Source organism: Vipera berus (genome assembly GCF_964194415.1).
Source record: "Vipera berus genome assembly, chromosome: 2".
Lineage (NCBI taxonomy): Eukaryota > Metazoa > Chordata > Lepidosauria > Squamata > Viperidae > Vipera > Vipera berus.
The window spans coordinates 13,434,499-13,459,580 of record NC_138203.1 but is presented as its reverse complement, the minus strand read 5'-3'; the positions used below and the strand labels follow the sequence as shown (position 1 = coordinate 13,459,580).

General features: G+C 40.0%; 1 protein-coding gene across 1 annotated transcript in view; it reads right to left on the bottom strand.

The window, feature by feature from the left end:
* Positions 1-25,082, bottom strand: part of DCC (DCC netrin 1 receptor) — a gene marked incomplete at its 5' end in the record, with an annotated part of 1,185,616 nt that overhangs the window by 17,247 nt on the left and 1,143,287 nt on the right. The window contains 2 exons of the mRNA XM_081315662.1: positions 5,849-6,061; positions 23,498-23,653. Coding sequence (XP_081171788.1) covers positions 5,849-6,061; positions 23,498-23,653 — 369 coding nt within the window. The remainder of the gene's footprint in view (positions 1-5,848; positions 6,062-23,497; positions 23,654-25,082) is intronic.

Sequence of the window (25,082 nt, the reverse complement as noted above, 5' to 3'; positions counted from 1 at the left end):
TCCTCTTCCCTCTTCTTGTTTTTTCGCCATCTCTGCCCAACGGGTGGGCAGAGATGCACATTCAAAATGGGTGGTGGTGGTGGTGCCATGTGAGGACACTTCTGCCTTCTCAGCCTTCTAATTAGACCAGACAGAAAACACACCAAGATGAGTTAATTCTACTTTATTGTAAGGCTATGTCAGGGGTAGGCAACCTCGGCTCTTTTATGACTCATGGTCTTCAACTCCCAGATTTCCTGAGCCAGAATAGCTGGCTCAGGAATTCTGGGAGTTGAAGTCCATGAGTCATAAAAGAGCCAAGGTTGCCTACCCCTGGGCTATGTTAATAGAATCTTGCAAATCTGAAAGTATAAACGTGCCCATTACTCAGTTGTGGGCTCCTCCTCCCGTTATCTGATCCCTCCCTAGGCAGCATCTATCCCCCTCCCCACTAGTCTTCCAAGGTCATACTCGTATTCCATTGTATGACTTTCCTGTCCTCTTCATTAAAGTGGTTATTTTCTGGGATGAGAGAGAGCACAATTTTCAATTTTGGAATGGTCTTCCCCTGAAATCTTCCTACCAGCATTGGGATATAGAGTGAGGCTAGAGCCCAATAAAGCTGATTGTTGATGTGTGGAGATGAGTTGTTTTGGGGGCTCCAGGAGTTTTTGCAATGGTGCTTTTTTTAGTGGTTTGTATTGCTGTCTGCTGAAGTTGAAACTCAAATACTTGGGCCACCTTATGAGAAGGAAGGACTCACTGGAGAAGAACCTAATGCTGCGAAAGACTGAGAGCAAGAGAAGAAGGGGACGACAGAGAATGGGGTGGCTGGATGGAGTCACTGAAGCAGTAGGCATGAGCTTAAATGGACTCCAGGAGATGGTAGAGGACAGGAAGATCTGGAGGAATGTTGTCCATGGGGTCGTAATGGGTCGGACACGACTTCGCAGCTAACAACAACATTGCTGTCTGCAAGCCATTCAGAGGTTGTAACACATAAAATTGACATCTATATAAGACATTTAAACCCATAAATAAGAGGGTCAATACACAGTCTAGGAAAATATATGATTTTGGAAAGGTTATTTGGCAAGGCTGGTAGAAATAAAGCATCATCAGGTAACTCCACAGTCACTCACAGGTCATCTACATCTAACCAATAATATTCAGAACCTATTTCTACAAGGGGATGACAGAGAATGGGGTGGCTGGATGGAGTCACTGAAGCAGTAGGCGTGAGCCTAAATGGACTCCAGAAGATGGTAGAGGACAGGAAGGCCTTGAGGAACGTTGTCCATGTGCTTGCGATGGGTCGGACATGACTTTGCAACTAACAGCAACAACAATTTCTACATTGACAGCAATCTTAACTGGTGCCATGAGAATGAGAGGGATTTCATTTTGGAAGAGTTGGGAGGGGATCTGAAAGATGTCCAACAGTGAGATGTGGCAGAGATGCAGCCTATTGTAATACATCAGGTTACCAATAATGGTTAACCAATGTACGGATGCAGAATTGTGATATGACACCATTAGTTAAATAAAAAAAGAGGCAGCAGAATGGTCAAAGCTGGATAGGGGAAGACCGTAGCACTAGTAAGCTTTCTGGCAAAGCGGAAGTTTTGAGTCAACAATAACTTGTTCCTTAACTCGGGGAATTTTATTGATATATTGAAAACCATGGGAACCTGCTAAACATCGTGTGGAATGATGGAAATCTGATATCGTGATCATGGAAATCATGATATCCATGAATGAGCAATGCCTAGAGCTTAAACATGTGAAGAGAACAGGGTGGATAATCTTTGGGGGGAGGCAGAATTCTGAGGGCATGCCATGGGTACTCGCACAAAATATTTGCTACTGGGGCTGAAAAAAACACCTAGTTTTCCAGAAGACTAACACAACACGACATTTCTGTGGCGCTTTCTGAGCTTGGTGGTAAACCTTGGTAAATCACCAAGCACAGAGAGTATCAAGGACCCCACAGTTCAAACCTGAGCTACAAATATTCTCTTCTATGTGGTAAGATTTCTCCCTGCTCCTTTTAGATCATCAGAGTGCTCCTTAGAGCAGGGATGTCAAACTCGCAACATCATGTGATGTGTAGCGATGTATCGCTGCTTTTTTTCCCATTGGAGGCAATGGGGTGGGTGCAGTTTCACTATGATGCATCCGGCCCGTGGGCCGGCAGTTTGACACCCCTGCCTTAGTGTCTTTTGTCTGGTCATGCGAGCCCAAGTCCAAATTAAGGGCTGAGATACAATCAAACACCACAATTTGTTTTTTAAGAATTCCTATGTGGCTGGTGTGCATTCCGAAATAAATCAGGTCCATGTAGATTGCTGGACACATTATATCACAATTGATGCACCTGCAGGAGCCTCTGTTCCTATGCGCTTTGTGTCAGTATCCCATATATTTATCTCTTCACCCTATTTATTGAACTGAATGTATCCATCTTAAGAGAAATAACTGAATTTTAAGTTTTAGTGCCAGCAGGGTTTACTTAAAAGATGTTTCTCTTGATGTAAGGGATTTTAGGGCTTCTGCTTGCTGTCAGAAGAGGATTGTGTAGTAATAGCTAGCATATGTTTGAAGCAAGAACATGGTTTTTAACATTTTAATTAGTTGCTGCAATTCCTATCTTCAGTCAGGGATTTAACCATCTTTAGAATACAGAGCAGCAGGAGACAATCTTAATACTTTCAAATACTTTCATCTCCACCTTGCAGTAAGCAGACTACAATCAAATGCTGTGTTGCATCATCCATTACAACCATGAAACAGTCTCATCTTACAGGGCTCACTCACAGTATACATTTTGTCATTGGAAACTTATTTATACAAGGAGTTTTGTCAGGAACAAGACAAATGGGACAAATATGTTGTGCAGAAGCAGTGCAGAAGACCATTGTTATTTCAAGGAGCTTTGTGACGTACAGTATGTTGATTTCTCCTTCATCTTAAACTTCCCATCGTCCCGTGCGCTCCCACAGGGAGGGCCTTCTTAGGGTACCGCCGGTCAAGGAATGCCGGCGGGTTATCCCCAGGGGAAGGGCGTTCTCTGTGGGTGCACCGGCCCTTTGGAACCATCTTCCCACGGAGCTTAGGACTGCCCCCGACCTTCGCTCATTTCACAGGGATTTGAAAACTTGGCTTTTTGAGCTGTCTGGCCCAGACTGAGGGGTTTTAATTATTTATTAATGGGGTTTTAGTTCAAATTCAGGGACTTAATTTAATTTTAGTTTTAATCGATTTTAACTTTGTATGTATGTATTTTTAATTTTTCCCTGTAAACCGCCCTGAGTCCTTCGGGAATAGGGCGGTATACAAGTTTAAATAATAAATAAAATAAAATAAATAAATAAAAGTTTAGAAGTTTAGAGCCTTTTCTGAGGTTACCTGCTTTTTTTTAAAGAGTCTTGTTTACTGAATAAAGGAGAAGGGAGGGGGATTTTCACACAGCTGTAAATCTGTGAAAGTCTCAGACCTTCAGTTCCCATTCTAGAGTCATGTGCCACCCTGTCAAGGTCAAGTCTTGCAGTCTCATCCCGACAGAAGCAAATCCATGAAGTCCTGGTGCCAGGTTTTGATAAAAAAACTTGGGGTTATTTTGTTTGTGGGCCACTTCTGCAGAGAACCTAGCATTGGTTACTGTGGAAATTGACCCACCCTTGGTATCCCTGTTGTTATTATTAAGGTGCTCCTGATAGCTTATAAGAGATTTGAGTATCATCTTGCTTGGTATGCATTATTTACCTAAAGGTAAAGGTAAACGTTCCCCCACACATGCATGCTAGTCATTTCCAACTCTAGGGGCCGGTGCTCATCTCCGTTTCAAAGCCGAAGAGCCAGCGCTTGTCCGAGGACGTCTCTGTGGTCATGTGGCCGGCATGACTAGACACCAAAGGCGCACGGAACGCTGTTACCTTCCCACCGCAGTGGTCCCTATTTTTCTACTTGCATTTTTACGTGTTTTCAAACTGTTAGGTTGGCAGAAGCTGGGATAAGTAACAGGCGCTCACTCTGCTACGCGGCACTCGGGATTTGACTCGCCAAACTGTCGACCTTTTGATCGACAAGCTCAGCGTCCTAACCCACTGAGCCCTTTGAAATCTGTTTGCTTGAGTTAATAAAGCTTAAAATCTCTTTATTCACTAAAATGCTCATTGTCTCTGGATCCAAAACAAAACAAAAAACCAGTTGCCTGGGCATCTGACCACTGCCCTGACACTTGGCAAAACAAGGTCTCAGCAGAAATATCTACCAAAACAAATGATAAAGTTTGACATTCAGAGATTTCATCTGCAAACCTAACTCAAACTTACATTAAGTTTATATTAAGAACACATTGCAAGGAAAACTTCCAACATATAAAACAAGTGTATATTTGTTTCACATACTTTCTGGCTCTATACTATACAAATATATTTAGATTTTTTAAGAAATGACTATTTATACCAGCAGTTACTATGGGAATAACAGGTAGCTATTAGCACACTGGTAACTATCAGACAGATGCCATTCACAGTAGTGTCCTTTTGCTTTAAAAACATTTTATAGACTGAAGAAATTCTTCATAGAAGAACTTTCATAGAATCACAGAAGTTATTACTTAAACAAGCTTAAAATATAATGCCAGTCTATTTTATCTTACTTTTATTTAAAAAATAGGATTGGCCTTTTTATGTGTGCTTGGATTGTACCAAAATTGTAAAATCCGGTAAATCATGATGAATGTGTGCACTGAGTTGGAGTGAGAAGAATAGTCTAAGAACTAAAATTTCTTAGAAGCAAGACATTACTTCTAGGTGAGTATTGCTATCATTTCCCAGGGCAAATATCCCAACAGGAAGATTTGAATCTAGGATTTTTCTCCATGACAAAGCAATACTTTTTGCTTCATACTGGAAATAAGGCTGACCAACCATAATAGCATCAGCCCATGAGTTTGTGGCAGAATGTGCTGAACTACAGTGATAAGACAGTTTCTCAGGAAAGAGGGAGCACATTCTAAAAAAGGAAGAGGCAACAGAGCCCGGAGCTGGATAGGTGAGAGAAGAACTTCCTAGAGAATCTCCCAGAATACTCCCAAGTAACAACATAGGTCAGGGGTAGGCAACCTTGGCTCTTTTACGACTCATGGACTTCAACTCCCAGAATTCCTGAGCCAGCCATGCTGAGGGGAAAGGGAGAGGTTTCCATGCTTGCCATGCTGGCTCAGGAATTCTGGGAGTTGAAGTCCATGAGTCATAAAAAGAGCCAAGGTTGCCTACCTCTGACATAGGTTTAGTCTGGCAAGATTCTGTCTGTTGTTTGTAAGCAAATAAAGAACTGAACTCTGGCTAAATTGTTTCACATCATTTTTGGGCTTAGCTTCACACGGAGATAAGATTCAAACCAAAATCCTGATCCACCCTTTAGCCTTTCAGTTACTTTGTTTTATCATTTATCTGTGTCATCACTTTCTCAAAAGTTAAGAGAATGCTGGTCTCCTTTGAGTTTTTATTTAGCTAAGCTTCAGAGTCAGCATTTTGTCCACCAAATGATCAAATTTTGTCTACAATAGCTTTTTTTAAAAAATCCCTTACTGTAATCTACTGACAACAGTGCAGTTTACGTTTCAATTCATCATAGGGCTGGTTGGAAGCAACTTTACATCTGTCTCCTGAGGTGCTAGTTCTGAGATAGCAACTGACTCTTAAGCTCTATTTCCATTGAGTTTCCAAGCACAGCATTGGGTGTGCAATGTTATTAGTAGATTAGGTTAAGAAAGATCATGGGGATAAAGAGAAATAACATCTGCATGTTATGCATCAAGGTTTTGTTCCCTAGCCAACATTCAATTGAACAGTTTCCATACCTGCTTGAGTTAAAAGTGGTGTATAAGGGACTTTCGGTTCTATCGCACTCATTGGCGGAGGTAGCAAGGGGTTGGCAAAACTGCGAAGGGGATGTGTAGGCCGGACACACGCAGTAGGAATAGTCCTGCTTGGAGGTTCCTCACTGCTTGGATGTTCAGGCTGTGTTTGCGGTAACATGGAACTTTGTGGTGTGGCTGGTCCTTCACTCACTGCTGTAAGAGAAGAGGAAAGAAAATGTAACCAGTCTGAAAGCCCATTAGAGCTGTAAGCTCACTTAGACATAAAGAAATATTGCTCCCTTGTCACCATGGTGATTTGTTCCTGACTCTTTGTTTTTGTTTGAAGATTCTGGAAAGTTGTTTTAGGGATGCGAGTGTATTTCACATGTCATAATCTGCTCTGAATATTTTATAGATGTTCATTGCAAAAGCCTTCTGGAAAATCTGGCAAAATAATCTTTTTTAAGAGTCACATCTTTATCTCAACTGTTTAGATTATGATTGATGGAGAACATGAGCTAAAGTATTCCTCAGACAGATCTGTGTGCTAACAGGGATTATTCATTGTCTTTTCAGTAGTCAATAACAGTGTGGTCTCTTCAAAGTAGCAATGTATCTTAAGGAATTCATTTCTCTATAGCAGTGAAGGGTACCATTCTTTTGCCCATAAGCAAGTTAAGGGAATTCTTAGGTATGCTATTGGGATATCAGTTAAGAGCTGATATCTCCTCTTAATAATTCCAATCTCAGTCTCCACTATCAACTCAGTTTACAGTTATTTACTTTGTCCCATAAACTATCCATGACAATTCATGAGAATCAAACCAATAGTAATGGTGCCTCATCTCTTCATTATCCTTTCTACCAAACATTTGTACTCTGGCTCTTAATCTTCAGATTCAATTCTGAAGAACTTTAGCATTTGCCTCAAACCAGAAGTGATTCTTCCAAACACAATTCTTACAAATCTTTAGCAAGATTTATTGATAAAAATGGTATAAAGTTACAAGAACTCAAGCAATTGAACTATTTCCTAATTAGAACTAATTTAAACTCATGTAGATTAGGGTGGAGATGTTCTGATTTTCCTTTCTGATAACCTCCTTATGATTGGGTAAGAAGGCAAGTATTTCAGTGATAACGTAGAAACTAGCAGCTAGCTCATTCTATAATAGGGGTCTTCAAACTTGGCCCTTTTATGACTTCTGGACTTCAACTCCCAGAATTCCTCAGCCAGCATGCCTGACTGAGGAATTCTGGGAGTTGAAGTTCACAAGTCATAAAAGGGCCAAGTTTGAAGACCCCTGTTCTATAACATCTCTTTATCAATCTGCAATTAATCATTACAATTCAATCCAAATGTTATTGCAAACTTCAGAACTTCAGTTGTGGTATGGTACCTCACTATCACCTAAAGCAGAGCTCCTCAACATTTCTGGGTTGGTGGCTAGGGGAGAAAGGGAAGAACAGGGAAATGTGTGTGCATATGCATGCACATGTGCAAATGGGTGCGTGCATAGCAGCAGAGCTAGACTCGTGCACATGTGAAAGTGGGCCGCGTGCACCCAAGGCAGTGCTGGTGTAGGCACTGGCACCTGTGTACATGCACAAATGGGCTTCTAGTGTGTGCAAACAGGCCGCTAGCATCTGCACATAGGTGCAAACAGGTTGCTAGTGCTCATGTGATGCTGGTGGTGGTGGTAGTGCTCCCGCACATGTGCAAATGGGGCCCAGTGGCCAAGAGGCTACAGCCTGGTACCGGGCCATGGACCACAGGTTGCAGACCCCTGACCTAAAGACTAATTTATGTCAACCAGTCCCTGGGTGGGAAGAATGTTTTACCTCCACCATCTTTTCCATTAATATGTTTAATTCTCATGACCATTTCTATATAATTTTAATGTATTGCTTATTATACCTTTCATTTCTGGTTTTTTTTACTGCAAACTGATTCATCTGATAAACTTCTGAGAGTCGTAATGGAATTTATTTTTGTGTTTCTTCACAAAGCCTATTGCATGCAGGTCCACTTGTATAAACTAGGATGCATTGTTATGCTCATTAGGCAGATGAGCTTAGAGATTTTTTGATTTGCTGCATAGATCAAGGACCTTACACATGGCACATTGTTGTTGGTTTGGTAAAGCAGACTACAGAGATTAGTTGGGCTCATCCCTCATATTCTATCAAACTAAGGAGAATATGGAAAAAGAAGGAATAAGGAGAAAAACTGAGGACCTGCTTAGAAGCAATCAAATAGAAAGCTGATTCATCTCTGCAGTGAATATTAGTGAAACCCAAGAGCTCATTCAAGGAGTGAAGAAAACAAATTTAGGTAGGCTGATAGTACTGATCTTATTTAAAAATTAGACAACCTGTGACCCATTTGGTCAACGTTTCAAAGATATTTCCTTACCTAAACATGAATGAATGAGTACAGGCAGGAAAAAAAAAAAACAGCAGGAGCTGGAGCAACTTTTGACTTCCTGCTGGCTTCCCCATTGACTTTCTTTGTGGAAAGTTAGCAGGGATTGTTGGAAATGATGATTATATGATTGCAGCTGACTGTAACAGCACAACAGCAGTGAAGCAGCTACAACTTTATAAATTTTATAAAGTAGTAAAGCTGGGAGAAAAATCTAACAAATAAATAAATCTTGCCATAGGAGTTGTGAGTCCCATTTTCGGGATGCATTCCATTTGAGGTATGTTGATTCAAAAATTGTTGTTTTATGAGGCACAGATTCACTCAGTTGGTTATAAACAAACAGACTCGAGAGATTTAGCTGTATATAGTCTATATATTACTCTTAGGCAATGTAGACCATTGTGTTAAGGTTAAGGTTAAGGTTAGGGCTAGGGTTAGGGTAATGTCTTCTTCTGTTGTTTTCCCCCTCTATTTTCCTTTTCCCAGTGAACTCTTTTTTCTATGTAGAATTTCAACTTGAGTATTCTGAAATGGAATTTCTTATTAAAACCTTCCATATTTGCATTGATTATGCAAGTAATTCCTGTGTTCACTGATCGGCACAATTTTTATTACATTTTGTATTTCAAGGCTTTATGCAGGATAACCCAAATAATTTTGTTTTTGATCTTCATAAGGCTGGGCTGCAGGGAGAAATCCTAGGTAGGATCCAAGATGAACCAACTGGTAGGAATCAGGAGGTTCAGTCTGACGTATAAGTAATATAATGAAAATCTAACAACAAAATATTCAATGTCCCCTAACACAAGTTTGGTCGCAAAATACTATTTAAAAAAGAGTAAACATCTAATAGTTGAAGCTCTCAGAATTATTGGTCCAATCCAGCTTTGCATCTGAATCTTAGGGAAATAAAGAAGTGAGAATGCTATGATACTTAAATGATTAACCATTTTATTAACTTTTAACTGTCTTTGTCTTTAAGATGGGCACAAAAACTTTCTTGTTTTTGTTGTCAATATTTAAAATGATTCTGCTTTTGGATTTTTAAGCCATGAAATGGAGTACAATCAAAGTTAGGAGTCAATTCAGGACTTTCGGTTTGCCGACAGCCATAAATGGACGCCTGGAGGACGGTTCCCGTCTTCCACGTCCAGATTCCCATCGCTGGGGGGTCCTAAAAGGACCTAAGAGTCACCCTGGAGGGGTGTCCAGACAGAAGGGGCTTTTGCAGAAACACGGGGGGGCAGCAAACCCCTCGTTAGTGCCTGTATTCCCTTTGTACCAGCGGACGAAAGACTGACCAGGCAACATTAAAGCAGCGTGAAAGAGACGAGGGTAAGATGTACCTTAATCATCTTCTCTTGTACCTTAATCATCTTCTTTTCACCTAAGTAAGCTGCTAAGTACTTTCCCCCCTGTGAAGAGGGAGGGGGAATTTAACCCTCCTTTGGGAAGGCGGCGAACAAACTCAGGGGTGTTTTTTTTTTGGAAACAACGTTTAAGAAAGAAATAACAAAAGAAAAGAACTCTTAAAGTACTTGGACACCCAGTGGCTAAATTTGAAATTGCAATTCTGACTTTCTCTTTAAAAAAAAACAAGAAAATATTTAAGAAAATAAGATAAAGAGTAACCTTGAACATCAGATGTGAAAGCTTACAATGGAAGAGTTTCAAAAACAAATTCATGTTCTGTGGGAAATATCTTACCAAACTTATCAGCTCCTTTCTACAGCTGGCGATGAAATAAGAGCTTTTGGAAAAGAATTAGAAAGTATCTTGATGGAACAAACTCAAATTCAAACTGTGACTACAACTAATATTTTACTGGGACAGAACTTAATAGAAGAAATTGAACAATTAAATACACTGACAGAAGAATTAAATAGTCAACAAATACAGGTTTTTGAAGATGGTGATGGAGAAAATATGGAAGGAAGTTTATTTGAACCAGGACAATTGTACCAAGAGGTGAAAATAATAAGATTTGGTGCTGTTGGCAGATTGTTTAATTCTTCAATGGTGGAGTCTGAGGGTCCACTTCAATATGAAATAGTAATACAAGAATGCTTTGATGACCCTGAGGCAAAGAAATGTAAAATGGCATGGCAAAGGAAAAAAGCAAGAATAGGATTGAAGAAATATGAACATTTTTAGGAGGCCAAATAGATAATATTAAAATAGACAGGATGGTACAGGGATTACGAGAATGTTTTGATGAGTAGATAAAAATATTGATTAACTAATAAAAAATTAATAAAAATAAAAAATAAAATACAAATGTATGAATATTAACATTGAAATATTGAGTTTTTTCTAAATGATATGGGTTAAGATGTATATATGCCAAAATGATAAGAATATAACTAATATATTTGGATGCAGAGACATGAAGGATGTATCGAATGTTAAAATGGAACAAATTTTGGTTAATTTTTAATATGTGCAAACTATAAATGAGAAATAAGAATATCTTATTCCCCTCCTCTTTTCTTTTTCTTCTTTTATTTTTTTTTATTTTTTTTCTCTTTTTTTCTTTTTTTTCTCCTCCTTCTGATTTGTATTTTAGTGACTACTATTTTAAATATTGTATAATTGTTATAGATATGGAAATGAGATAAATGAGAAATGGATTACACTACTAGATATTGAAGAGAATTGTATAAAGGAAAAAGAGATTTTTTAGTGATATGAAATTGAGAAATCTTAAATGTTTTAATTTTAATATCAATGTAAAATTAAGCTAGAAAAATAGATAAGGTGTTTGATGTTTTAAAGATGGAATGTTAAAATATGAAATATACTAAAAGATTGATGGATATATATTCAAAAAATAAAATAAAATAAACTATTAAATGTTTGATGGATAGCAATAAGAAATATGTTAAATTAGATAAGAGATAGTATATATTGAAGAAAAAAGAGAGAGGAAGTATTGGTTATAATAATGTGGAGATCTGTAATAATATGTATATACATACACACACACACACACACACACACACATATATATATATATGTGTGTGTGTGTGTATGTGTGTGTATGTGTGTGTGTGTGTGTGTGTGTGTGTATACACACACACACACAAACACACACACACATATACTCTGGGGAAATCTTTAAAAATAGGTGTCAGAGATGGTTATCATTTTAAATCAAATTTTGAGCAAACAGCTATCTGCAAATCAAATATATGCATTCAGATCAAGCTCGGGAAACCTGATAAACAAATCTGTAGGAATTTAAGAAAATTAGCTATAAATTGTATGTGTTTCAAGTTTTACAACTGAAACTAACTGCATCTAACAGCCATCCCTAAGGAAGATTAGGAAACTTGCTATGTGTCATCATATCACAAATATTTGTTTGTACTTGTGTTGCAACATTGCATTGATATACATAAAGGGAGGAGGAGTTAGTGCTGTGATGTCACTAGACATTTTTGTCCACCCTGATTGCAGATTTCTATTCAACATAGACATTTGCTTTCTACAATGGTATCTCAGATTTGAATGTGAATTTTGCTTCCCAAAATGGATAATTGATTAAGCTGCTTTCTTCCCATGGCAGAAATTAAAGACAAAGACTCTGCATGTAAGTCTCAAGTTTAGTCTTGACAAGCCCCGTGAAGATTTTTGATTGAAAGCTCAAGAAAGTCTTTAAAGAAGAATGCTGAGTTGGACTTAATAATAATTTAATGCTACACATGAGTAATGGAGCATTGATCCTTCCCTGGTATCAAGTAGTACAAAACAATGGACCACTATTTAATATTTCCTATACTTGCAACATCTGCAGTCTTCCAAACAATTTGCCTTCCACTGTTTCTAAGTTAAGTATTATTATCATAACTGTCCTCTCAGACCTGGAGAATTATCCTCTTCTATAGCATCAGCTTGCAGGTTCAGCTTTTGAGGTTACACTGGTATATAATAATACTAAGGGTTGCTTCTGCCATTATTATTTGTTACTATCCCCATGTTTGCTGTCAATCCTATGAACTGGAATTAATGCAAAAATTGAAGCAGAAATAAAAGCAAAGGGCAATCGAGCCACAAGAGGTTGCCATGCACAGCAACATCCCAATTTCCCTCCTACTTTTGCCACTTATTTTGTACGCAGGCCGGATGATTGCAGGCTGATTAATACAACTTTGGCCGACCTAATGCCTGCAGTCTAGACCATTCTGCCAATGTGATACAGGAATAACTTCAGAGGGCCACCTGCAGAGAAATGAGTGTTTGGTTCAATTTTCATGTCCATTTGTTGCTTGGTTACAACCCTTGCAAGGACAAAAATCATGTCAAATGATGATTGCACCTTTGCACTTATTCCCATCAGCAGCTGCTCCATTGGCCCCCAAGAAAACAAAGTTAAATGCAACAGCCACAGGAAGAAAACCAAGGCCTGATAATGAGTAATCATTTCAAATTAAAGAAACCCCTGGCAGGGCCATTAGAATAACACACTTTTTGTTATATGTAGTGGAGCGATGCAAAAACCAGGTTGATATCACTGTCACAACCCATCGTAATAATGCACAAAAATAATAGTTGGTTAAACTTCCTTTAATCTTATTAATAATGAAGCAAAGAATTCCAACAGATGCAATGGTTATCTGAGCAGTCCATTTAAAGGTAAAGGTTCCCCCGCACATGTGTGCTAGTCATTTCCAACTCTAGGGGCCGGTGCTCATCTCCGTTTCAAAGCCGAAGAGCCAGCGCTTGTCTGAGGACGTCTCCGTGGTCATGTGGCCGGCATGACTGGACGCCAAAGGCTCATGGAACGCTGTTACCTTCCCACCACAGTGGTCCCTATTTTTCTACTTGCATTTTTACGTGCTTTCGAACTGCTAGGTTGGCAGAAGCTGGGACAAGTAACAGGCGCTCACTCTGTTACGCGGCACTCGGGATTCGACCTGCCAAACTGCCGACCATCTGATTGACAAGCTCAGCGTCCTAACCCACTGAGGTTCTTGCAAATTATAGATCTGACCAGACTTCTCAGTCTGATAAAGTTTCCCTGTATGCTGTACTTGGAATTCTAAAACTTCCTGCCTAGCAAGAAGGAAAAGGAGGAGAAGACTCAATTTGTATCAAGTTTCCTCCATAAGCTAATGTCAGGCATGAACTATCAGAGCCACATGTAAAATATTCAATTGGCTGTTTTATTGCTCAGCTTATAACTCAGGAACTTTCTCAGGCTTGCAGTTTGCACCTGGGTCAGACCAGAAAAGATTTAACGGCATTGGAGGGGGTCAGACTTCACTCTCTTATGCCCATGTATGGATACCAGACTAATTCCCCATTTGATGCTCCCTGTGGCTTGGCCAGATTTTTCCCGACATCTATTCCTCCAATAAAACTTCTCTTGCCTTCTGTTGCTAGTTAGATGTGGCCAAGATAGCTTCAGGATAAGTTCTTTTTCCCCTCTTCTTTAATTAAAAGAAACTTGGAGACAGTTATTTAAGTGGTAGAAATATACTACATCAAAGGAGCATCCATTTGTGTTCTCCAATAATCAGGTCAGTCAATGACCCATGCAATGGTACTATTAAAGATATTGAGAAGATATTGAGAATTTAGATCCAGTTATGACATCTTTCACATGGTCCCTGCCATCTGTTGTGCTAGATAGGCTTCAGAACATACTGTAAGGACAGCCTTGCTTACTTAATGTTATAGCTGTTTACATTTGCTCTTCCCACCATGAATTGGGGAATGTTTGATGAACAAATGACTATTAGCACTACTCCACTGTATCAGAGCTATTTTGACCATAGTTAACAATGATGCTGTGATCACTATATCATTTATAATTAGATCATTGTGTGAAACTGTCTTGGAAGATTTTCAGGCTACTAAAATTCACAGCAGTCTTCCTACGCTAGTGGCATACTGGAGCCCCAAACCTAAAAGGGACAACTGCAACAGTGGTTTAAAAGTTAAAGCACTGTTGAATTCACAGAGGTTAAAATCCTCTCAATTCTTATGCCATTGGGCATGGTTTAGGTTTATGGTTTAGGTTTAGGTTTATTAAATTTATATGCCGCCCTTCTCCCTGAGGACTCAGGGCGGCTCACAACAATAAAAAGTTAAAAGATATAAATACAAAAATTAAAAGACGATTAAACAATATAAGAAATAAGAACAATTTAAACCAATAAAAAACCAAATTTAAAAACTATGATCAGTCCAGGCCCGCTTGTTGGAATAACCAGGTCTTTAGGTCACGGCAGAAGGACCGAAGGTCAGGGGCCATCTGCAGCTCCGGGGGCAGTTCGTTCCAGAGGGTCAGTGTGCCCACAGAGAAGGCTCTCCCCCTGGGGGTCGCCAGCCGGCATTGCCTGGCCAACGGCACCCTGAGGAGGCTGACTCTGTGGGAGCAGACCGGGCGATGGGAGGTTGACATTGGCAGCAGGTGGTCTCGCAAGTACCCCGGGCCTAAGCCATGTAGGGCTTTAAAGGTTATTATCAGCACCTTGAATCGCACCCGGAGGGCAACCAGAAGCCAATGCAGCTCGCGCAGGAGTGGTGTAACATGGGAGTATCGAGATACTCCCATAAGCACCTGCGCGGCCGCATTTTGCACCAGTTGAAGCCTCCGGGCGCACTTCAAGGGCAGCCCCATGTAGAGAGCATGGTTACTATTTAGTGGTCACACAACTCAGACTGAGAGTTTCCATAACCCATATACTTTGGCTAAAGCAGGGGTGTTCAACCTTGGCAACTTTTAAGACTTGTGGACTTCAACTCCCCATGCTGGCTGAGGAATTCTGGGAATTGAAGTCCACAAGTGTTAAAGTTGCTAAGGTTGGACACCCTTGGGTTAGAGGTTACCAGCACTCTGCTTCTTTACATACTGAGAACAGACTGTTGAGCTTTGGCTGGCTAGTTGCTTGTTTGCAAAAATAAAATAAAATTCATGGCTGGTGGTTCAAAATATCTAGAAAGGGGGTAAAACCATTGGAAATCTCTAGGCAATAAATACACGTGAGTGTAACTTTGCCATTAGCTCTAGCTCTAAACTCCTAATAATAGGCTTTCTGTTTTAATAATCTGGAGGCATTACAGGAAGCCAAGGGCATTAACATTTGCCAAAACTTTCTTTTCTATACTTAAGCTCATTCCTCTAATGGTTGGAGAACAAAGGTGCTTTTGCTTATTTTCTTCTTAGCAATCCTTCCAAATCAGACTATTGCTAGAGAGGGGGTTGAATTGCCTGTTTAAAATGATAATTTGTCTGGATTGTACTTCTAAAGCTCAGGGGCTCTATAAATCAGTTTGAAAAGTAAAACAAGAATTATGGCTATTTTGGTCCAAGTCTCAAACATTACTTCATCTCAGACAAATCACACCACATGACCTCAAAGCAGGTAGTTGAAAGTGCCAGGAAAAAAAAAAATCCAAAGAGCTGTAGAATTTGGAAATCATCTGATCCATTGATAGGAAACTCTCAACTCTCAACCTCTAAAGACGGCATTTTATATATTCTTGGGTAGTGACATCACCAGATTTTCTTTTTTTCTTAGGTTTGCCAACATACAAGGAGACCTAACAAGCGTTTCAATCATTTCAGTGTTTGCAAAATGCAAATGCTTCTGCTTAACTCCCTTCAAATTGGGAGCCATGGAAATCATAGTGAAATGTGGAACCCGGCCAAAATTTCCCTAGTCAAACTGAACAGGATTTATAGGCTTCACCTTACAACTATGTAGCATCCTGGTTTGTCTTAAAAATTAGGGCAGGTAAAAAAAAAATCTTTTTTCCTATCTGGACCGAGATGCCCTACACACAGTCACCCATGCGCTCGTGACCTCCCGGCTAGACTACTGCAATGCTCTCTACATGGGGCTGCCCTTGAGGACCACGCGGAGGCTTCAACTGGTGCAGAATGCAGCTGCGCGAGTTGTTATGGGAGTTTCCCGATACTCCCGTGTAACACCTCTTCTCCGTGAGCTGCATTGGCTTCCAGTTGCCCTCCGGGTGAGATTCAAGGTGCTGGTAATGACCTATAAAGCTCTAAATGGCTTGGGTCCGGATTATCTAAGGGAACACCTGCTGCTGGCATCAACTTCCCATCGTCCTGTGCGCTCCCACAGGGAGGGCCTTCTCAGGGTGCCGGCGGTTAAGGAGTGCCGGCGGGTGATCCCCAGGGGGAGGGCATTCTCTGTGGGCGCACCTGCCCTTTGGAATGATTTACCGGTGGAACTTTGGACCGCCCCCGATCTGCGTTCATTTCGCCGGGACCTGAAAACCTGGTTTTTTGATCTATCAGGCCTGGACTGAAGGGGTTTTAGCTTTTAATATTGTTTTAATTGTTGGGCTTAATTAATTTAATCTATTTTAATTTTATACTATTTTTATATTGTATTTTATGCTGCCCTGTAAACCGCCCTGAGTCCTTCGGGAATAGGGCGGTATAAAAATTTAATTAAATTAAATAAATAAATTGTTTGCTTTGTTGAGAGAAGATCTGCAAGATCTATGGACTCAACAGCCCTTGTTTTCTAAAAAATAGTAAGGTGACCTCTTTCATCTTGGCTAATCGCATTGCAGGGTTATAGGGCTCTTTCACTAAACACCAAGGAAATAGCCATTTCCTTTTCAAAGAGTTTCAAGGCTGCTTTTGAGTGTGCTGGTCTTTGTTACAGAACAGGAGAAGAGATCCTAGAATTTAAGAGTTGAAAAGATCCATTTAGATCACTGAATCCAGCTTCCTGCTCATTACGGGAACCCAAATTAAAGCATCCCTGACAAATGGCTGCTTGGAAATTGAATACATCCAATAAATTGATCCTACCACTGCAATGGCCTAGCACTTAAGATTCTGGGTTTGTCGACCAGAAAATTGGCTGTTCAAGACTTAAATAACTGCATGTTGGGGCTAGTTCCCATTCTTGCCCCCAGCTCCTGCCCATCTAGCAATTCAAAAGCATGCAAATGCAGCTAGATAAATAGGTACCATTTTGGTGGGAAGATAACAGCTTCTGTTCATCTTGGTGTACTGTCATGATGGCCACATGACCACGAAAGTGTCTTTGGAGAAAGCTGGCTCCCTCGGCTAGGAAACAGAGATGAACACCAGCTCCTAGAGTCGGACATGACTGGACATGGGAAACCTTTCCCTTTTTTTATCACTGATCTAGGTAATTTCTTCTGCTGTCCAATAGTCCATCAATTTTGTTTTTTTTAATAATCTTCAGTCTGAATCTGCCTTTTTAAAACTTATATCCATATTCTGTGTCCTATATTCTGGAATGAGAGTGAGTAAATCTGGATCTTCCTTTTTGCACTCTAAAACTTCATAACAATCAAGGATAATGTCAGACACACACTTACCAAAGTGTTGACATGTATACCTTACCCTGGCTAGTACCGTTGTTTGGCAAAAATTGAAAGAGTATTTTTCCCCCCATTGGTACTAATGTCCACAACACAGTCACCGGAGTACAAAATACACAAGGCCCCTTCTTTCTACTTCTGGATATATATGTACCGGTATGTTCTGTGAACTAATTCTGAATTCATGAAAGTCTTTTGCTTTGACATTTTGTATAAGCTAGGTAAATTTTTGGGCAAAAAGTAGCCTTTGGGATTTCTGGGCAAAACACAAGAATACATCTTTCCTTCAACTGAGAAACTAAGTATAAGGCATACTTTTTCATGACATACATAACTTTCTCTGTTTTCTCCCATCTTCTCTCCTTCAAACGTATACTTTTCTTTGAGATGTATATACATAGAAGTCTCTGTTTTCAGCCTGTTCAATTACATCAGGAATGCTTAGCTTTTTCTTATAGGTCCAGGCAGGGCTTTTTTTCTCATAGAATGCTCAGAACGGAGTTCCGGCAACTTTTTTGGATGGAACCTTGTAGGATAGGCAAGGTGGGTTGTATGACATGTGTGAGTTCTGGCACATTTTTCTTTTACAAAAAAAGCACTGGGTCCAGAAGATCTGGGCTGCTAAAATCCAAGCCATCGTTTGATGGCAGCAAAGAATTAGAGGGTTTTTATTAGGCTTGCCTGAGATGTTAGGAGTAGAGCCAAAAAATGAGCAGTCCAATGAGGTGGACAACAGGTGAGTCTACCAGAAGTGGGTGAATGGAGGCAACATTTAAAAGATCTGGACTGTATGCCACCAGAGGTGTGAGATGCAGTGGATAGGCAAGCTGCATTGTGCAATTTGGTGGACATACAGAACATTGCACCTCCAGCATAAATTCTCAGTGATGTCTGGTAATGCAAGTTGTTTTTCTCTTACTATTCTCAGCTTGAGCAAGACCCGTTGTTGTCATTTGCGATGTTCTGACTTGGTTCTCCTCCATTGTTTGCATGGCCTAATGCTTTTGTCTTTTTGTTGTCTGCTCAGCCAGGAATGGATCAAACAGAATGGACACAGGAATTGGCAATAGCCAAAGGCTGGGGACCATGGTGGCCTCAGGCATGTACAAGGAGGATGTATGAGGAATGGGGAAAGCTCCGGCTTAGACCCCCCATCCATTTTTTTTCTGCAGCGACATGTGGTGTGAGCCTTTTGAACCAGCCCTATTTGCTGGCCTGGAGAACCCTCATCGAAAAAAGCATTTTTTTTCTTACATTGGCTGCAACAACAGTCTCGTTATTCAAGGTGCAGGGAATTAAAACACATTCATCCTCAATATTTTAGAAAATACCATACATATGTCTCCATAACACTCCTTTCACACCGTGAAGCTGATCTATAGAATGAGATTACTTTGACAAAATAGCCACGTTTTTTCCCCTCCTAGCAAAAAGCATTAAAAAAAGAAGTCAATATAAAGCCATTATTTTGGACTATTGCTACCAGCTATTTTTGACAGTGGTCAATATGGCAGACAGGTTTAACATCTGAACTCTGCCGGTCTCTCTTATTTTCTTCTATTTCTCTTGCAGCAGATGGTTGAATGGATTCTTTTTTCCTTGAGGGTGATTTTTTTTCCTCCAGCCCTGATATCATCTACTCCTACCTCCCCATTTATCTAAAATAGATTTCAAAAACAGACAAAGAGAAATCCAAATACGGCCCATTGGGCAGAGTGAATGGCTACACTCAATGGTGAAACTCTCTCTAATGCGATTCCACGTGATGGATTTGTAGGGTGGCTCTTTCCAATCAATAGAATGTTCAGTCATGTAATAATGCAGGGCGAGTTACTTGGAACTGAGTTACTGCAACACACCATTTGTACTTGTCTACAAAGGGGTAGGGATCTCAGCAGCTTACGTTAAAAATGTCTGCTGCATTTATCTAGCGTGCCACTGCTTTGCAAATGAATTTATAAAATCACTGCCATTGGTTTCTCCAGGTTGACCTGGCTTTCTTCTGCAATTTTGAAAGACACCAGGACTACATCTTTTCCCTTGGTAACTCAAGTTTGTAATCTGCATAGTTTCACATTCCCGCTACCATCTTTAAATCTAGTCCCTGGGTCCTTGGACCATGGCATTTACTATATTAGTCTGAGATATCTTAATGAGCAATTTAATACACAGAACATAGAATAAGAGGGTTGGAAAGGACCTGGGGGCGTTTTCTAGTCCAAACACCTGCTCAAGCAGGAGACCCTATAACAGTGATGGTGAACCTTTTAGAGACCGAGTGCCCAAACTGCAACCCAAAACCCACTTATTTATCACTGGGTGCCAGGTGGGCGTGGCCTACTGGGTGGGTGTGGCTGTGGTGGTCATGGAAGATTGGGTGGGTGTGGCCAAGGTGGGTGTGGTCACCTCAATGTCTCTCGTGGAGAGGGACACCTGTGGGGGGCAGCTGGTTGAAGAGGGACAGTTGCCACCTCTGAGGCATGGCACGGGTACCCACAGGGAGGGCTCTGAGTGCCGCCTCTGGCACCCGTGCCATAGGTTCACCACCACTGCTCTATAACATTCTGGACAAAGGGCTGCCCAGTCTCTTTTTGAAAGCCTCCAGTGATGAAACATCCACAACTTCTGGAGGTGAGCCATTCTACTGATTAACTGTTCTTATTGTCAGGAAATGTCTCCTCAGTTCTAGGATGGATCTCTCTTCTTTGTGAGGTTGACACTCTCTTCTTTGTGAGAACTCATCAAATATTAGAATGCTGCTGTCATGTCATCTTTAATCCTTCTATTTGTTAGACTAGACATACCTAGTTCCCTCAATCATTCATCATAGTTTAGTTCACTTATCATCTTTGTTGCTCTTTTCCATACCCTTTTTCTACATTTTAATTTTATATTTTAATTAAATTTTAATTTCTACATTTATTTCATGTGTCAGGTGTCACATTTCAATCAAGCCCAAACATTGTTGCTGCTGGTTTGCACTGGAACATCTAATGTGACAAAGACTTCAAAGTATTGATGTTGTTTCTTTTAAAAAAAAATATGCATCAGATTAGCAGGGCATCCAAGACAGCAGAAAACACACACACACACACACACAGAGAGAGAGAGAGAGAGAGAGAGAGAGAGAGAGAGAGAGAGAGAGAGAGAGAGAGAGAGAGAGAGAGATCTTCTGCTGTCTTGGATGCCCTGCTAATCAATGTCTGTCTGTCTGTTTCTCTCTATATATAGATAGATAGACAGACAGACAGACAGACAGATAGATAGATGATAGATAGATAGATACAGTAAATATAGATAGATATATAGATATAGATATAGATATAGATATATAGATATATAGATATATAGATGTATAGATGTCAGGAAACAAATATAGTGTAAAGTTCAGGGTGAGCTCTTTTGGGATTCCTGAAGTAAGTCTCTAACCAAGCATGGGAAAAGTAAGAAAAACACTTACTTGACAAGTTTGTTACATGTCAATGGTAACACATTGTTTTCATCTGGTCGCTTGTGAGCACATCATGCTATAACAAGGAAAGCAGTGCAGACACCAGGTGTACTATTGGCAACAACTGAAGAAATTTCATCAGGAGAATAATCATTCTCTCTTATTCCCAGTTCACAGTTTGTCAAGTGGAAGGAAAAAGACTTCCCCCTCCTTTGAATGATTGCAAAGGGAAACAAGGTGAAGGCTATAGACAATCAAGAACAAATAAGAATACATTTGAAATTTTCCTAGTGTTTCCCTCAAAAGAAAAGAAGAACAGTTCTTAAGGTTTTTTTAAAATTGGTTATGTGCTTCTCGCTACTCTTTCCCCGATAAACAACAGGTATAGAAAGAACAAAATGTCTGATTTTCCAAAGGAGAAAGATGTTGGTGTTAGTTTCTCTCTGTTTCTCACTTATTTCCAATCTTAAATTAATTCATTCTTCTTGAGGTTCTACAACTATTGAGAATTACAAACAGATGCACACAAATATATATATATATATAATTTTATTAACATTTCTTTTTTATGAGCCATGGTGGCACAGTGGTTAGAATGCAGTATTGCAGGCTAGCTCTGCTCACTGCCAAGAGTTCGATCCTTCCATCCTTCTGAGGTTGGTAAAATAAAGATACAGTTCGTTGGGGGCAATGGGCTGACTCTGTAAGCCACTTAGAGAGGGCTGTAATGCATTATGAAGAGGTATATAAGTTTAAGCGCTATTGCTATTGCTATTATTCCTCTCCCGGCATATGCACTTTTAGGCATCACAAAAAACAGAGAAATGAGGATTTTCAAAGATAACTGAATAGAACTTTCAGATATGATGAAGTTTTGACTAAGTACATTTATCCAAAAAGGCAAAGAGAACTTCTCTTGCCAGATCCAGCATTTATATTAGGCAATGTAAAGGCAGGACATGAATAGAGCAGAGGTTATAAAGGGCAACTCAATTATCTGTAAATGCATTACTTGAGAAGGTGCTATATAGAATGGATATAAGCTAATAAAAATGGTCAAGTTCATATAGGCTACCACAGACAAGGGGGCTTTTTGGCTGGTATGACTTATTTCTCTGCCATTCCTTACTTGGCTAAGAGCTAAACGTAATAGGACACCTTTTTAATTTCATAGATACTTAATGGTTTTCTTAATTCCTAACACTTAAGCAGGTGGAAAATAATTGCCATTGTCATAGCACCTACACCTGCTCAACAGTGCAGCAATACAACAAAACTTGAGGGATGTTTAATGTATTAAACCATATTATACCAATACCCTGCTTGCATTATTTGTCCACATTGTTTTTGGAACAAACCAGGAAGTATGAGCATGGTTCTAGATTTTAAGTCATATTATTGTATGATACTGTTGTGATTCGGGGTCAGCCTGTGGGTTTGGCAGTTGGGTCGGACGACTCAGAGGAGGAGGGGGGTGTTGAAGAGCTTGCTGAGGGGGTTGGAGAGCTTGCTGATGAGAACCCTCAGCCAGGCCCCTCCCACCTGGTCACGACGCAGACCCAGCTGTGTGAGCCTGACAGCGTGGATGAAGATGACCCACAGCTGGCCCTGTTCAAGGATGCCCGACGCAGGAGGCAGTCAATCAGGAGTAAACAGAGGAAGGCAATGGGGCACCTCGGAAGGAGGCAGAGAGAAGCCACGCCCTGAACTGTATAAAAGGGGAATGCGTGGGAGGGCTGGTTTGCTGAAGGCAACCGCTTGAATAGCTCCTGTTTCATGGTTCGTGTCTTGTTCTGTTTGCTTTTGTATCCATAAATTTGGCAGGCTTAGTTCCAGCCTCTTGCCTTCTTGTAAAAGGGGTTGTCCCTGCCTTTTCTGCAGGGCCGGTAGCAGGCTGGTACAGAACAGATACATATTATGTTAACACGTCCATTAAGGGGGGGTAAAGATAGAACATTAGAAACAACTGAAGCAAAATCTGACATAAAATATTTTGCACAATTTGAAGTATCTAACCAATTGCTGGAAAACTAGGGAAGCCTGGAATTGCAAGGTTTTTAGTAAAGATTTATGGAAGTGTGCTTTCTTTGTCATTGCTCAAACAACTGAATTGTCATGGAAAGTTTCAATTTACTTAGTAATGGGAGATGTTGGTGAAGGAAAAAAGAATGAGGACTTTCCTGATTTAAAAGGTTTCTTATCTGATAAAGGTAAGAAATGATGTAGAGAAGGAAGGATGATTGATTTCTTACATCTCCAAAATAAGCACTTACCTCCAACAGCAAGGCTGTTCTTTCCACCTCTTGTTATGGTTCAATGAAGGCGCCATCTCCCTCTCAATCCATTTTCAAGACAGATTGCTTTGTGGTTTCTGTGTCTTACATTTCTCCACCCTACTGAAGTTAGAATCAAGCAAGACTCTACTTACTTCTCCCTGTTCCAAAGGTCCGTTCAACTGTAAGTGTTGGGAATGGCACAGGACGGAGAGTAAACTGAGGGTGTGGATATCCACAGGTGGGGGATGGCAGGATTCCTGGATACTGGGCACTTTCTAGTGTTGGCACTGGGATGGCACTGACGACAGCTGGAGAGAAAAATGGAATCCAATCACTTGTGCTGAATATCATTATGGAAACACAGAAGTTGGTTGGAAAATTTTTCAGAATTTTTCCAGAAGGCAACGAACATACCTAATACTCTTTCTTCCTCATATTTTCTCCACAATAGCAACCTTGTGAGCTGAGTTGCCTGAGGAATAGTGACTATCTCAAATCACCCAGCTGGTTTTCATGCCTAAGGATAAACTAGAACTCATAGTCTCTTTCTACATTGGTGCCTTAATCACTAGACCAAATTGGATAATAATAATAATAATAATAATAATAATAATAATAATAATAATAATAATAATAATAATAATAAAGTTGTCAAGAATGAGAGGGTGAAGATCTTGTGGGACTTCCGAATACAGACAGATCGCCATTTGGAACAGCTGATTGATATCGCTGTACCAGGAGATGCCAGAGTCGAAGAAAAAGAACTGGAAAAAATTATGAAATACCGCGACTTGGCCATCGAAACTGTGCGATTATGGACGAAACGTGTAACAGTGATACCCATTGTCATCGGGGCACTGGGAACTATGTCCACAAACTTTGCAAAATACATCAAGAAATTGCAGCTTCCTGCAATAACTCCAGCAAAGCTACAAAAAACTGCGCTACTCGGAACATCTTCCATTTTAAGGAGATACCTGGTTGATACCTAGGATGCTAGCAGCAGCCCATGTCAACCATTAGTGCCAGTTAATTTGAGTGTTCAGTTGACTGAGTTTCATGTTTTATGAATAAAAGTTAATAATGATGATGATGATGATGATGATGATGATGATGATGATGATGATGATGATGTTGGAAGGTACCTTGGAGGTCATCTAGTCCAACCCCCTGTTCAGGCAGGAAACCCTATACCATTTCAGACAAATAGCTGTAATACCAGAGATGTGCAGGGAAGCTGATAAATATTGTGGTTTTATGGGAGAAGGTGCTATTTTTGTCAGGCTGGCATTGGGTGAGGACTTGCTACATGCCATTTGAAAGAAACATAATTATGATTTTAGATTCCAGCTCCCACTCCCCTGCTGTCTTGAAGAAAATAAATCTAAACTATGCCATCAAATTAAACTCAACTATTTAAAAGAAAGAGACACAAGATGGATTAAGTCACAAATGGAGTTGATGCTATTTATTATAAAAACTGATCAATTAGTGCTTATTTTAGTTGAAAATGGCCTCCAAATTAAGAGCAAATCATGATTTAATGGCAACCAGTAATTGGATGATACCCGAGTGCCATCAAATCAATGACTATTGCAAGGGAATAAATTTAAAGTATGAGTTTATTTTTTTGTCTTTTTTAAAAAAGGGAAAAAAAACTATCATGTTTCATTGCTTTACTTTATTTCTCTATGTTGGTGTGTCAGAATTGGACCTTCAGTTACATCTCAAAAGAGA